Raw genomic sequence first — 14,474 nt, 5'->3', positions numbered from 1 at the left:
CCCAATAACAGCCCCCATGCACACCACACACAGAAAGTGACTTACCCCTTCCACTCTTTGCCAAGATCCTTTCGTTAGCAAAGAGTTTTATATTAAGGAAAACAGGATTTTTTTGGTTTTGTTTTGTTTGTTTGTTTACTTGTTTTTCTGTCTTGACTACCACATGGAGGGGGGAGAAGAACCTCCTAAAAAGAAAACACCATACAGAGTGTTCAAGGCTCAGAGGGTTCTGAAGCTGAGAGTTCACCCCAGCAAAGGACAATGAAATTGATGGGTTGAATTCCCACACAGATGGGCTGCACCAAACCAAAGGGCAGACTTTGATGGCCCAAGCCACGGCCAGGCTGGAGCAGTCAGAGCTGGTAGGACAGCACAGGTAGGAGCTGGCTGTTACCTGCTAGGGTTTCACATCCCATTGAAAATCAGGGTGCCAGCAATCAGACAGGAATTGGGTGTGCTGTCAGTCATTCTGTATGGCTTTTTTCCAAGGAGAAGAAAAAAAATAAAGTCTGAAGATCCAGCCCCAGTGGGCCACTAGACAAAGCCCATCAGAGTGGGGAGGGGGCACAGTTATAATGGTAGATTGTAATAGATAGATACAATCTAGAATAGATAGTTCTCTTTGTTCTGTCACCCAAACCTTACAGCTGAACCTCAAGGACTATCAAATCCATTATAAAGCTTTTCTCTTCCAACTACCCTGAAGTTGCATTATTAGTAGCTATTATGCAATTACCATTTGTATTTTGAATAATGAAGTCTAAATTGTAACTGTTCACAGGACATCAATTTCAATTGCTATGGCATTATTGCTCTTTTCTTATTTCTCCTTTTGAAGCCCATTTTGTACAAGGTGCCTCTCCACCCACTCGCCTGTGCTGAAGCTCAGAGCCAGTCAGAGCACACGATAACAGCAGGCTCTGGCCCGACCTAATGCACATGAAAGCACTGTTCCCATGTCAGTGGCAACTGATGCCACATCATACTCTGACCCTGGGGAAATTGAGCTTTGGTTATCATGGACGACTATTTGCACTTCCCAGTTCCTGCCTCCTGAATTTTAATTTGATTTAAGTTGGAAGATGAGTTTAAAATTTGATTGCAGTTTCTGTTTTATATGTGCAATATCCATTGTTTAGAAATGTGGTGTGTCCATGCCAGGTGAGAGGAGCCTGAAAGCCTCTGTGGGGCTGCTGAAAGCTCGGGTGGGAGGAAGGTTCCAGAAGCACTCAGAGAGCCAGGCTCAGGTGGAAGTGCCTGGTGCTGAAGCTCTCACCCTGCTGCCACCTCAGGCAAACCCGAGCTGGGCTCTGACACGTGTCTGGGCTGTGCACATTAGTAGCACATGCAATGTAAAACTTGGTAATTAATATTTCAGGGGCTCAGCTATACTTTCTGTATCCTAAAATCTAACAGACACCAATGTCTGAGGGCAAAAGTAGTTCTGCAGTTCCTCAGTTCCAAAGCCTCTGGTGCCTGTGTATCTGCACTTTTATTATTTCTTCTAAAAGGACCTTCTGACATTTAAGAGTAAGACACAAGAAAGAAAGGCACTGAATACCTTTAATACCTCCTCTATGCAGTCTCTTCAGAGACAGGCAGGTAACTGGAATTTTGCTCAAGAAGGACAGGGAAAAAACTATAACAATTTTATTCCACAACACAACCATTCCTGCTCCTGGAGTGTTTTCTGACAGATAAAAACCAGACATGCATCACGCAGAGACTCGCCTAATGACATGGAACACATGGGGCTGGCAGCTCCCTCAGGGGTCCGAGGGCAGGAGAGAGAGGCTGGCTGGGATTATTGCTCTGTAAGGGATCAAGCCTTAACTCCTTAGCCAGTGGGGGCCTGAGTGTTTCAGGAGGTCCTAGCACATACTGTAGTTTGATAATTTGCACCAGGAGAAAGCTAACATGCCTGGGTAATTTTGCTGGAAATATGATTAGACTAAACTCAGCTCTCCTCTTCTGAGCTTGCAGCTCTAAAGCCAGTGCTAATACATGCCAGCAAGAACAGCATGGGAGGATAATGAAACAGCTCTTTGCATGCACAAGATTCTCACAGCCACAGTGAGAATTGCTTCAGGGGGACTAAAAAGTAGCAGAAACCTCCCAGATCATCTTGCTATAGTGGTAATAAACATTCAGTGTGTCTTTTCTGTAGCCCTCAGGCAAGAAACTCCAGAGAGCAACTGCAAAGCTCATTCTGGTTCTGCTGAAAGCAACTGGAGCTCTGCCACAGTCAGGACTGGTGCACCTCTTAGACCTGGGAATCCATAAATACACAATTCTAAGCAAAAAAAACAGTTCCTTGTAAATATACACGAAATATATAAATCTTTCTTCCTCTCTTCATCTGGACTCTTCTTCTATTATTTGCCTGGAAGATCTTCATTAGTCTTTCCAAGAGTCTATGGTTGACACAGTGCAAGCTGGGATACCCAGTTTGCTCCATGGCAAAAAGCCCCCAAACTAGGAAAAATCTAACATTATACCTGTCATCATTGTTTATATGCCCTGATAGAGGTTACAAATGCCAGGTACCAGGACAGACATCAGGCTTGCGATCAACATTTTAAAATGCATTCTCAATTGGAATTAGGAAAAAATAGATAATTTGGAAAATATAAGTGTTCTTGTAATTGGAACACGCTGGATGACCACAGCTGTTTATTGAACTGCACTGGGCTGTTAAACCCCACACTGACAATGAAAGTGAATTCTTGGCTCATGTCAGCATGGGACCTTTTTACTCAGAAGCAGAATTTGGAGTCTGGCAAGAGGCACATTCTCTGTGTCCCATGTCCCTCCCATGTGTTCCCCATCCTGTAGCTACTTCCCTGCCTTAGTCCTTGCATGGCCTGGCCACAGCATGGACATGGACAGGGGAAGGAGATCATGCAGGTGACTGGAAATGGACAGGAAAAAACCCCCATATTATATATATATGTATATGTATGGAATAAGTGACACATATGGAGTGCAGAATGAGAAAGATTATACTATCTCGTTTAAAAATATGTTGCCTAAAGTCTTTGAAACCTAAACTCTCTTCTGTGTCAGTATCTGTCAAGAGTGACCCAGCCGTGAGAAAAACACCCATCAAAAAACAAGCGCTGAAACTCCACCTGGAGCCTTTCCGCAAAGATTCGGCCCGGGAGAGGTTTGTGAGGATGGTTTTCCCTTTTTCCCGTTAAGGCACTCTGCAAGCACGGATGCTCCGTGCCCGCTGGCCGCTGTGGCGGGCGCTGCCCTCCGCCCCGGCCCCGCAGCAGCCCCTCTGGGTACCGAGGGAGTGGTACCGGCACCGGCACCGGCACCGTCACCGGCGGGTGCGGTGCGCGCGGGGCGCCGCGGCACCGATTAACCCCGCAAGGACTCTCGGGGCTCCGCCCGCGCCGATGCATGAATGGAGCGGCCCCGCCCCGAGCGGCGGCGCCGGCCCCGCCGGCCGCACGTGCGGGCGGGCCGGGGGTGCGCGGTGAGAGGGGTGCGGGGTGGGAGGGGTGCGCGGTGCGCGGTGCGGTGCGGTGCGGGTGGGGGCGCCGGTGCAGCGCGGAGAGTGCGCGGGGCGAGACGGGTGTGCAAGGTGCGGGGGCTGTGTGCGGTGCAGGGGTGCGGTGCGGAAGGTGCGGGGGTGCGTGCGGTGCAGGGGTGCGGGGTCAGACGGGTGTGCAAGGTGAGCGGGGTGTGTGCGGTGCGGGGGTGCGGTGCGGAAGGTGCGCGGTGCGGCGCGGGCTGTGTGCGGTGCAGGGTGTGTTGAGAGTGGCGTGTGTCCGGTGCGGGGAGTCCGGTGCGGGGAGTCCGGTGCGGGGTGTGCGGTGCGGGGTGTGCGGTGCGGGGTGTGTGGTGCGGGCTGTCCGGTGCGGGGTGTTCGGTGCGGGGTGTGCGGTGCGGGCTGTCCAGCGCAGGAGCCGGAGGAGCCGCTGCTGCCCCTTGGGACCGGGCACGGTCGGGAACAAAAACGCGGTAAGTGAGAGAGAGTAAGGGTAGGAGTTAGGGAGGGGGGTAAGGGTGGGGAGTTTGGTTTCTCCTTGTGGTTGGGGTGTGCAGGGAACTGGGGTGTAATCATGATGTAATGTATTCAGTGTCACATACAGACCTAGCTGATCCAGAAAGTGAAGTGTTGGTTTCTATTCAGAATTCAGATCGTTGCTGGAAAGACGTCTTTGCATTTGTTTAGAGCAGAAGGTGAGCGTTTCTGCATTGGAAAGAAGTTCCTGTGACAGCAGCACGGGATGGTCAGGGAGCCTGCTTGAGCCCAGAGCTCACCTGTGAAGTTCTTGCTCTTCTTGCTGTGTGAGAGAGTGTGTGGTCCCAAACCAGCCTGTTTCTGACACACCACTGGTACTGCTCCCCAGCAGGGAAGACTGGGGTTGACCTGCCATGCCTCACTCGCTGCTTCAGCCATCCAGGTCACAGGTGACAGGGTTTCTTGAGGAGTTTGACCATTACTCTTCCCTGGCCAAACTCATGTCCATCTACCACGCGACGAACAGGAGCATCTTCAACTGGACAGAGAGCCGCATTGTTGAGTGGGAGAAGTTTGCTGAGCTGGCTAAATATGAGCCAGAATCCCAGAAACCAACAGTGAAAGCGCTGCTAATCATGGCATACTCGGTCATTATCGTCATGTCTCTCTTTGGGAACATGCTGGTGTGCCATGTGGTGCTGAAGAACAAGAGGATGCACTCAGCCACCAGCCTCTTCATCGTCAACCTGGCGGTGTCAGACATCATGATCACACTGCTCAACACACCTTTCACCTTGGTAAGTAGCTGGTCTTGCTGTCCCTTCAACCAGGACAGGAGTCTCCCACCCACCAGAACTCTGCCTGGTGGTCACAGGCTTTCCATGCACTCTCTCCTAGGGCTGAGGTGGGAACCCAACACCACCAAGTCTAACTGATAACTCTACCAGGCAAGTAAAACACTGTTCAGCAACCTGTGGGCTCTCTGTTGCTCTGTTAGACTCTGTAACTCCTAGAAACTCCAAAGTTTATCACAATGTGTGCTACCAAACCCCAGCAAGAGCTTTGTGGGGAATGAGAACAAGTTCCTGTGTTTTTAATGTTTGTGCAGGAGAGCACTAGAGAGTCCCTTAGTGGATCAGAACACTCTGAATGTCAGTCATACTGGGTGACTGGAATAAAGTAGTCAAGCTTTTCAGAGATGCCAGCTGGATAAAGGCTTCAATGAAAGCTTTCCAAATCTGACAGTGGGGTTGATATCAAACCTTGGCCCACTTTTTCCAAATATAGTTGTTAGTGTAATAAAAAGTTTTTATCACTGTTCACAATGTCTGTAGAACTGGCCAGGAGGGCTGTGGCATCACCACTTCATAGTAAGTGGGGTTTGACTCTCTAAACTGTTCTGTAAAGGAGTTTCAGAGACCAGGATAGCTGATCTTTCTATAAGTTTCAGGTGAAGCTGCCCAACCAGCCAGACCCCCTGGGCGAGCTCAGGTTCCAGCCACAGGACTTGTTGGAAAACAACCCAAATCCTCCTGGATTCATTTTCACCACATTTTCTGGCTGATGAGCTGTTGTTTCCCCTCAGGTCCGGTTTGTGAACAGCACGTGGGTTTTTGGGAAGGCCATGTGCCACATCAGCCGCTTTGTGCAGTACTGCTCCCTCCACGTGTCCACACTGACCCTGACGGCCATCGCTCTCGACAGGCACCAGGTGACACTGCCTGCCCCTTTACTTTCAAGGCTCTGAGAGGAGACTTGAGCTATGATAAGTTTTTCTGTCCGTGGCCATGACAAATGCTGGCTCTGTGCAGAGCAGTAAGGACAGCCCAGGCCATGTGCTTGTCCCCAGCAATCACTCCCCTTTCATGTGCCATTGTCAAATAGTAAGTTCCAGATTATCAGATTTTATCAACTTAAAGATCTAACAAAGAAAATCTCATGAAAGGAGAATTTCTGCCTCAGCAGAGAGGAAGAAAGCTCAGCTTCACAGGCCCAGCTGGAACAAGAGATGTTTTTTATATAGTTCATATAGAATAAAAAACATACCCTTGAGTGAAGACACTTGGGTAGATATCTTCCCTTTTTTTTTTTTGACCTAATGTAACCTCCAGTTTAAGGAAAACAGTTCTCACATTACAAGATTGAGGATAAAGTTTGAAAGCTCTTCTGAGCAGATTGAGAAGTTCAATGTTTCCCATTTTCCAGGTCACTCTAATGACAGGACATTTTCCTAATCATGGCTGTCATTTTCCTATCATTAGCTGTGTTAGGTTATGTCACAAACTGCCCACTCCTCTTGTGGGCTGTGAGGACCTTTGCTTCCTGTGGGAGAAGAGTCCCGATGGAGTCTCTGTTGCAGGTCATCCTGAACCCTCTGAAGCAGAGGATGTCCCTGACAAAGGGAGCTCTGAGCATCTCTGTTATCTGGCTGATGGCAACCTGTTTCTCCCTGCCCCATGCTGTCTATCAAAAGCTTTTCCAGTATAACTACAGGTGAGTGATCTCCCCTTCCCAGTGAGCATGTGGAGGCCTGGCAGCCCCTGTGCAGTGCCACTTGCTCAGCAGGGAGGGCACCTGAGCGTCCCAGGCACGGGATGGGTGATGTGGGATGAGAGGGAGTTGGTGTATGGGTGGCATCCCACTTCCCCCAGCAGAGGCTGGGGCTGTGGAAGAGCTGCCTGGCCTGTGCTCTGCCTGGCTTGCTGTCCAGGGTTTGCTGTTGCCACCTCCTGCGTGCCCAGATGAGGATCTGGGTCCACTCCCAGCCACGTGCTGGGGCAGTCCCAGGCACAGCCTGGCTAGGGCACAGCTGTTGGCAACACAACCTCCTCCAGTGCCATGGCCTTGCCAGGAGAGGCTCTGTCCTGAGAAGGTAATTTTCTCCTGAGGGACTTTCCTCTTCCCTCCTTTTGCCTGCTCAGCTCCTCAGACCCAGCAAGACCAAGCCCATCCAACTCGCCCAGGCAGGGAGGAGAGACAAAGTCAAACTGCAGTTTCAAAAAGAAAGAAAATAAACTTCCTGTTGGGAATACCTGTGCTGACATCACCAAGGCTCTGCAGGGAGCAGGAGCAGGGGACCACCCTGGTTTGTCAGCAGGGCTACTGATCCCTCTTCCTCAGGATTTCCTACATTGAGTCTCAGGTTGTGACTTCCCATGTGGATTTAGGAAGCAGGACCAACCTTCCCTGAAGCTTGAGGTTCCTCTGCCCGATGTTACACTAATGAGAAAAACATAGAGAACATACATTCTTCATGAAGCAGGGCTGTGGGGGACCAGTGGTGCAGGTGAGGCACCAGTGCTTTGGCAGGAACTGGAGCTCTCCTGGTGTGCCATGGTGCCTCTTCTCAGGAAAGGGAACTCTTTGCTTGGCTGAACACAATAACAGCAGATGAAGTGAAATTTCACATCAACATAAGGATAAGGATTGAAATACCAGAAAAAAAGAGAAGGTTCTAATGTGGAGAGAAAGAAAGAAAAAGAAAAAAAATTAAAAGGAGAAGCTTATCTCCCCACAAAAGACCCAGCAATGGCACTTGTCTCTGCTGTCACTCTCTGCCAGGGAGAAATACAAACCCCAAACTCTGGGGCTCTTTTCCCTTGCAGTCCTTTCCTCTGTGGTACCCAACCTGTTCTGTCCCTCCTGTCCCCACCAGCCTGTGGCATTGCTGTGACCTCTCTTGTCTAGAAAACAGTCTGTAACAGTACCCAAGTGGGATTTTTGTGGCAGGTGTCACACTGCTGGTGCTGCCCTTCGCAGGAATCCCAGCCTTGAGGCCAAGGGGATAATCTTACCATGACCTGTATTTTCAGGCTGAGATCAGCATCCAAGGGAGTGGGGCAAGGAGACACTGACAGGCAGCAGGAATGAGATTTCTATTGTAGACATTGACCTTCTGTATAAAGGACAAATCTAATTTCCTGCAGCCCAGCCAGATCCCTCCTGTTGATGAGGCAGGAGAGCGTGAGTGCCTGCCTAGGCTGTCTGTGCTTTTGGTGTCCAAGGGGCTACACCAGCTGGAAGTGGGATGGGGGCTTCACAGCCCTCCCCTGCCTGTGCTTGTGCCTGATGTGCTGCCATAGCCAGGGGATATCATACTCGAAGTGCAGACTGTAAACACAGGGCAGGGTTACTCCGTGCTTGCGTTGCTCCGCAGCTGTGCTTGGGGATTAGGGAACAAATTGCTCATGAATGAACGAACCCTACGATCTGTTTCGGGGCACCTGTCTCTGTTCATCCTTTGGCATGGCCAGAGGAAACCGAGCCCTGTGTTGGCACGAGGCAGCTCAGCAATATAAGGACTTCCAGGACATGCTATTCCTGTCCTTGCTTTCCATTGAAAAAAAAAAAAATCGCAGTTGTAATATTGCTTGTAATAGCTCCTGCAGGGTCAGGGCTTCTGGGATTGCTTCCAGGGAATGGTTAGGGTTCTGGGATAGGAAACAGGGGCTCCACCAACATCCCTCTCTGGCTGCACTACGCAGCAGCCATCTGAGTCCCTGATCATATCAGCACTCACCGAAACACTCTCCTGTCAGATCCCCTTTGGCAGGTCTCCTCTACCAGTGGTGAGGTCGCCCAGATCCAGGGGAGGAAAAGGCAAGACTGCAGTTGAAAAAAGATGATTCTCCCTTCTGTGTCAGTTCCCATCTTGCGTGGCATCTCCAGGTCCTCTGTACTTGGTGAACCCATTGTCACTCCTCTGACCTCATCCCCTGCTCCAGCGCCTGTTCTCAGCAATCTCCTATTTGTGGCACAAAAGGCAGCTCCAGCAGTTGAAAACAGGACATTAAAGATATTAATCAATACTGCAGTGGATAGTACAGCTTGATGGGGGCTCAAATCTCTGCTGAATAGAGGACAACCAAGGACAAGGGATGAAGAAAGAAGAGTAAAATGGAATAAGAGAAAGAAAAAGAGAGGAGAAAGGAAAGAAAAAGAGAAAACATCCACTGGAAATAAATTCCATTACTCCAGCTGCAGGGTGTGGAGGGGACATGTGGTACAGTGAAGGGTGATGGGATGAGAGCCACTGCTGACCTGGCAGTGGGAACACACCCAGATCCTGGGGCTGGATGGGATGGGACAGGTGTGAGAGGTTGTTAAAATGAGCTGTTGTGTATGGTTACACTTTCTTTTGTTAGTTCATTGTCAGTGGTTCAACTGGAGCCAAGTGAATAATCATCACACCAGTTTTAAGAGGTAGCAGGAAGGTTGTAGGAGCTGATGGCAAGGGAATGGTGGGTAGGCAAGGGAAGGGAGGTGGGTTGGTCATGCCTGTGAGGCTTTCTCACAGCCTCCAGCCCTTTCCTCCCCTCCAGAACAGCTTTGGCTTGGAGCTGATGCAGTGGCTCTGGCTGGGGGATCCTGTGCAGGGGGTATGGCAGAGCAAGGGGTCCCGGCTGCTGGGGGACACAGCAGGGTGGCTGCTCCCATGGAGGGCAGGGGCTGCAGGTCAAGCCTGAGAGAGACTTGCCAGAGCTGTGGCTCTGTGTCCTCCCACTGTCCCCACTACACCTCTGAGCAGGTGGCTGTGGGCAGCGTGAGACCCCCACTGTGGTTTGCCGAGCCAGCAGCACCCATGGGACAGCAATGGCTACATGCCATATCTGAATTTCTGTTTTCAAGGGAAGCCACTGTCCGGAGTCTGTGCCTCCCTGACTTCCCTGAGCCTGCAGAGTTGGTCTGGAAGTATCTGGACCTGTCTACCTTTCTTCTTCTTTACCTCCTGCCTCTGCTGATCATCACCATCACCTACATGCGCCTGGCCAAGAAGCTGTGGCTCCGCAATGCCATCGGGGATGTCACCATGCAGCAGTACGTCACCCACCACAGGAACAAGAAGAAGAGCATCAAGATGCTGATGCTGGTGGTGGTGGTCTTTGCAGTCTGCTGGTTCCCCCTGAACTGCTACGTGGTGCTGATCTCCAGCCTGGGCATCAAGACGAAGAACTCACTCTATTTCGCGCTGCACTGGTTCGCCATGAGCAGCACCTGCTACAATCCCTTCATCTACTGCTGGCTGAACGAGAGCTTCCGCACGGGGCTCCGCTCCCTGCTCTGCGTCTGCCAGAAGGTGCCACAGCCTCAGGAGCAGGCGCTGCCACCCAGGCCCGTGTCCTGCCGCGAGGCGTGGCTGGAGCAGGCCAGGTGCAGGAAGGGACCGGCCTCCCAGGCCAGCTGCTCCACCAGGAACCTCCCGACGGCCAGCACGGACCTGTGAGCCACGGGGTGAGCGGAGTTACCTGCTTGTGGGGGGCACCAAAGGGCATCTCCCACTCTCTTCTCAGGAACCTGCATTGTTGCTCTGTTGTTTTACTGCTGATTTTTGGCTTGTCTTACTAACAAGAGCCCCTCCTCTGCTTGGCATGGTGGGCACACAACCTCTCCAGCACTCTACCAGTAAAACCCACGCTGCAGCCGGCCAGGGGGCAGGAATATGTACAGGGGACATGGAGCTTCTCAAACATCGTGATCTGCTTTCAGGTTTTCCCATTTATTGCTATCAGAGGGAGTGGACCCAGGTTTCTGTCAGTGGCTGTAACATGTATCATAACGTGGGGCTCTGCACAGCAGCAGGAACAAATCCGTGATGACAGATGTCTGAAGGAAGGACTTGGGCATGCAGATGTGCTCCATCCACAGGGAGCCTCACCAATTAGTGTATAGCAAAGCCTCCTACAGAGGTAAGGATTGTTTACAGAGATTTTGCTGTCAGATTCTGCTGCTCCTCCTGCCCTGTCTCTGTCCCACCCTCAGCAGCTGGAAGCCAGCCCCAGACAAGGGGAGCAGGGATGCACCCCAGGAGCCATGGCCGTTGGCTCAGATGGCACGATGACAGATTAATGTAGTCCACTGAGAAGTTCTTTTTATTATAAATATATTTATTCAGTAAAGAGAACTACACTGGCACTTTATAAAAGGCCACAAAATATTTCATCAGGGCTGTAGCATTCACTCACTGAAGAATGGAATCATTCTGCATTGTTACTACTTGCTGTAAAAGTCTCATTTAAACAACAGGAGGGCAAGAAAGGGCTGGAAGGAATCTTCTGTGAGGAGCAAGCAAGGACTCTGGGGCTGTCTAGTTGGTGCAAACCAGGTGATGGATTTCAGTAGCCCAAGGGCAGCCGTGTCTGCTGTGGGGGTTCCTGGTCTGTCCTGGTGATAGCTCAGACAGATCCTCAGCCCAGAGAGGCAGTGGGGGAGCTGGGTGGCTTGAGGGAATAAGAACATACTCCCACCACCTTCCCAGGGGAGAATAAGCCAGACCAAAGAAGGGAAATTAAGGACTGATTTTTATGTTATTTTTTTTTTTGTTGTTATTTTCAGTTTTTGCAGTGGGAAGGAAAAGGACAGAAAGGAGGGGGATCCTAGCTTCAGGCCACTTGACCCCTGCTGGGCACCTTGGGTGTGCACTGCAGTGCCTGCACCAGAAGAAAACAGCAGAACACGAGGAGTGGCAGCAAGAATGGATGAATACTTCATCCCTGAGGCACTTTGCTTGGAGCTCACACTTATTGAACATGGGAATTCAAAGCTGTGCTGGTTGCCAGCGCCGTCCTCTCTCAGTGTACAGAAGGGTTTGTTTTCAGTCAAAAAACATCACTGTGAGTTTCTCAGAATGTTAAGACAATCTCTAATTAATAAGCATCACCTCATTTAATTAGTAAAAGAAGCTATCGTTTGTTTTTTTCCTGTTCCTTGCTCCTCACTAGCTTTTGGTGAGCAGCTCTCAAACTGCCATGTATTGTCTTTAATATTTATTAGGTTTGTTTTTCTTCCTTTCTTTCTTTAAATGGCTGAATAACCTTTTTGTGGAGGAGTCCAAGCCCTTACTCCAAAGAAGGGGTCTCACCACGCTGCCTTGATCTTCTGCTAATCCCTGTAGTTATCTATCTCTTGCTGTCAGAAATAACCTGGCTGGTTTTCCTTGGATCTGTCAATCGCAGCATCTCCTCGTTGCTGAATTTTTCTCCCCTAAAAGGGCAGGATGTAAGAGCTGAGTGTATCGAATCTCCGTAATGGCTCAGCTATCTGGACTGATAATTATCAATGCCTGAGTGAGAATCAGAACTTTGTATGCTTTGCCCAGTGCCTCAAGGCTCCTGTGTCACTTGAGGATGCCCTGACGCCCAGCAGCTCTCAGGCAAACATAAATGCACAATATATATATAAAAAGCATAACCTGAGCATCGTTTGACCAGGGCACGGACAGTGCCTGGGGAGCAGGAGGCTGCATCTCTGCTGGACTCCAAGCCAGCCTCTGGAAAAGGGAATCTGTGAAATTCGGCTTCTGCTGGGTCTGAGTCAACTCAGTACATAAATAGATGCTTAAACATTCCTTATAAACATTCCTTGATGTGTCTCCATCCCGCCGGGCACCTGTGGAAATGGCGCTGAGCGGCGCCGGGATCCCAGGGGGAGCTCCCGGGGAGCGGAGCAAGGCTGAGCTCCGCTCCCGGCCGGCCAGGGCTGCTGGGGCAGCACAGCAGCGCTCTTTGCTCCCTGCACACACCACCCTGGGACCCGACAGGAGTGTGGGGTGCGAGGAGAATCCGCCGGGAAGCCTCTGCCACCAGGAGACCCCTCCTTCTTCCTCCCGGTGCCCCCGGTGGCTGCGGCGCGGCTCTCTCGGCAGGCAAAGCCCCCGGGAGAGTTTGGAGGGCAAATTATTGAAACACTGAGTCACCACAAGTCTACTCCCGGGAAACTATTTGAGCACACACAAATCAGCGTGCAAAGATCCAGCGAGACATGTCTGAGTGATTAACAGCCCGAATTTATTAAGGTTAGCTCATGCCAAATGCAGCAGAGTGCCTTCAGCAGAGTTGCTGATGAAGACGATAACAGGGAACGCAGTGCAGGGGATACCTGAATTCCAGAGACAAATCCTCTTATATAGCCCCACCACATAATGAACAAAGAAACCACAACATGCCAACTAGATTAACAAAAAGCTAGCAGAAAAACCCCCACAATGAGTCAGAAAATTAGCTCAGGAAGGAGAAACAGAATACAATTATCATCACTTAGCTCTTCAAGTGGAAAACAGTACGGAGGGGCTGGCCAAAGCACGCTGCAGGGATAAGGGGGAATGTCCTCGGTTAAATCCAGCTTAAGCCCTGGATGTTGGGGTGTAGGTGGGCCAGTGTCAAACCATCATCTTGCACTGAGAAGTAACTCGGTGTCTTAGGTCAATCACACAGCAGAGGAGGAAGAGGGAGGAAGGAGCCTGGCCCTTACCTGGGAGACTGGATGTGAAAGGCACACCCCGAATTCCCGCGTGGGAGATGATGTGCAGCCGCCCTGTGCCCCAGGCAGCAGCAGCAAAGTCTCTCCCTGGAGCTGGGGCACACAAGCTCTGCTCTCTCACTGACTGTGGAGACAACCTGTCTGCCCCCCAAAGACGCCACCTGCCCCCACAGAGCCCACCTGCCCCCCAAAGAACTCACCTGTGCCCAGAGACCCGCCTGCTCTCCCCCGCTGCCTCCTCCCGCCACCACTCCTGCTCTGCGGTGGGCAAAGGAACGCGTCTGATCTCCCAGGCTTTGGAGGGAGCCCAGGCAGGAATACCGGCAAGTGAGGACAGGTTTAGCACCAGGCACGGGCTGCAGGCAGCGCTTGGTTTGAAGACTGATGGCATTTCACAAGCTGCCCTGTCCCACCAGTGCTCAGCAGTGATCCCCACCCCAGTTCCCGGGTCTGCTCCCAAACTGCTCCCCTGAGGTGATACCAGAGCACTCTCCGAGCTTGGCTCGTCCCAGTCTGAGCCCAGCAGGTACATTGGAGGCGTCTCCTCGCCCAGATGTGCTGCAGATGTTTCTGCACTAGAGCAGATGTTCCTTGGGGTCCCTGCTGGGCAGGGGCCAGCAGCAGGTACCAAAGGCTGCTCTGAGCAGTGCTGGGAGAGCCAGGAGGGAGCAGCCCGAGCAGGCAGGGGTGTGGGTGCTGTGCCTGGGGTGTGCTGGAGCCAGCCCTCCCTCGGGAGGTCACATGGAGCCTCCACAGGCAGCAGATCAAAAGCACCTCTTGCCCTGCTCCCCATCCCTTGGTGTTTTGTTGTTTGCCCTGATAATAAGGGCTGAATTAATGCACTTAGTTCTTGATTGAAGTTTCACTCCCCCAGCAGCCCACACTGGCTGATGCTGCTCAGTTCAGTAGTGCCAAATTGTAGAAGTGGAGAGCAGCTGTCACTTAAGCAGACGTGAGAGGGCAAAAATAGTAATAAACACCCCAAAAGCCACAGGCTGAGCTCTGCAGGAACCAGGTCTGGTTGTACAACACAATAGTCTGTCACTTGAAGAGACTTCTCCATGACAGGCCCATAAAAGTCTCCTTGGCAGATGAGAACAGACTAATTGCTTTATAAGATCAGATGAATGGACCATCTAATGCATCTGCTGGAGACAAACCCAATTGCTTTATGGGACACTGTAAGGGGCAAGCACGGGGAGTGTCCCCATTAATGGAATTCCTGCTTATTACTTCACAATTA

The 14,474-nt window shown here is 51.1% G+C and overlaps 1 protein-coding gene across 6 annotated transcripts; it reads left to right on the top strand.

Annotated features, from left to right (window-relative positions):
* Positions 1-3,454: 3,454 nt before the first annotated feature.
* On the top strand, positions 3,455-12,289 carry LOC121363244 (probable G-protein coupled receptor 83). Of its 6 annotated transcripts, none has more exons than XR_005956664.1 (7): positions 3,455-3,484; positions 4,192-4,773; positions 5,562-5,687; positions 6,336-6,469; positions 9,605-10,195; positions 10,463-10,662; positions 11,309-12,289. XR_005956664.1 is itself a non-coding variant. In XM_041485401.1 (6 exons), exons 2-6 carry the CDS (start codon positions 4,390-4,392, stop codon positions 10,518-10,520), a joined length of 1,293 nt encoding a protein of 430 aa, XP_041341335.1. In that variant the 5' UTR covers positions 3,869-3,972; positions 4,145-4,389; the 3' UTR covers positions 10,521-10,809. The 6 variants fall into 6 exon arrangements, 1 of the variants encoding a protein (XP_041341335.1); XR_005956663.1 differs by lacking the exon at positions 3,455-3,484 and adding an exon at positions 3,856-3,972; XR_005956661.1 differs by lacking the exon at positions 3,455-3,484 and adding an exon at positions 3,869-3,972 and having other exon boundaries at positions 4,145-4,773.
* The last annotated feature ends 2,185 nt before the right edge of the window (positions 12,290-14,474 follow it).

The sequence above is a fragment of the Pyrgilauda ruficollis genome, unplaced genomic scaffold (assembly GCF_017590135.1).
Source record: "Pyrgilauda ruficollis isolate IOZ18807 unplaced genomic scaffold, ASM1759013v1 scaffold7, whole genome shotgun sequence".
Lineage (NCBI taxonomy): Eukaryota > Metazoa > Chordata > Aves > Passeriformes > Passeridae > Pyrgilauda > Pyrgilauda ruficollis.
This window is presented reverse-complemented; position numbering and strand designations above follow the sequence as displayed.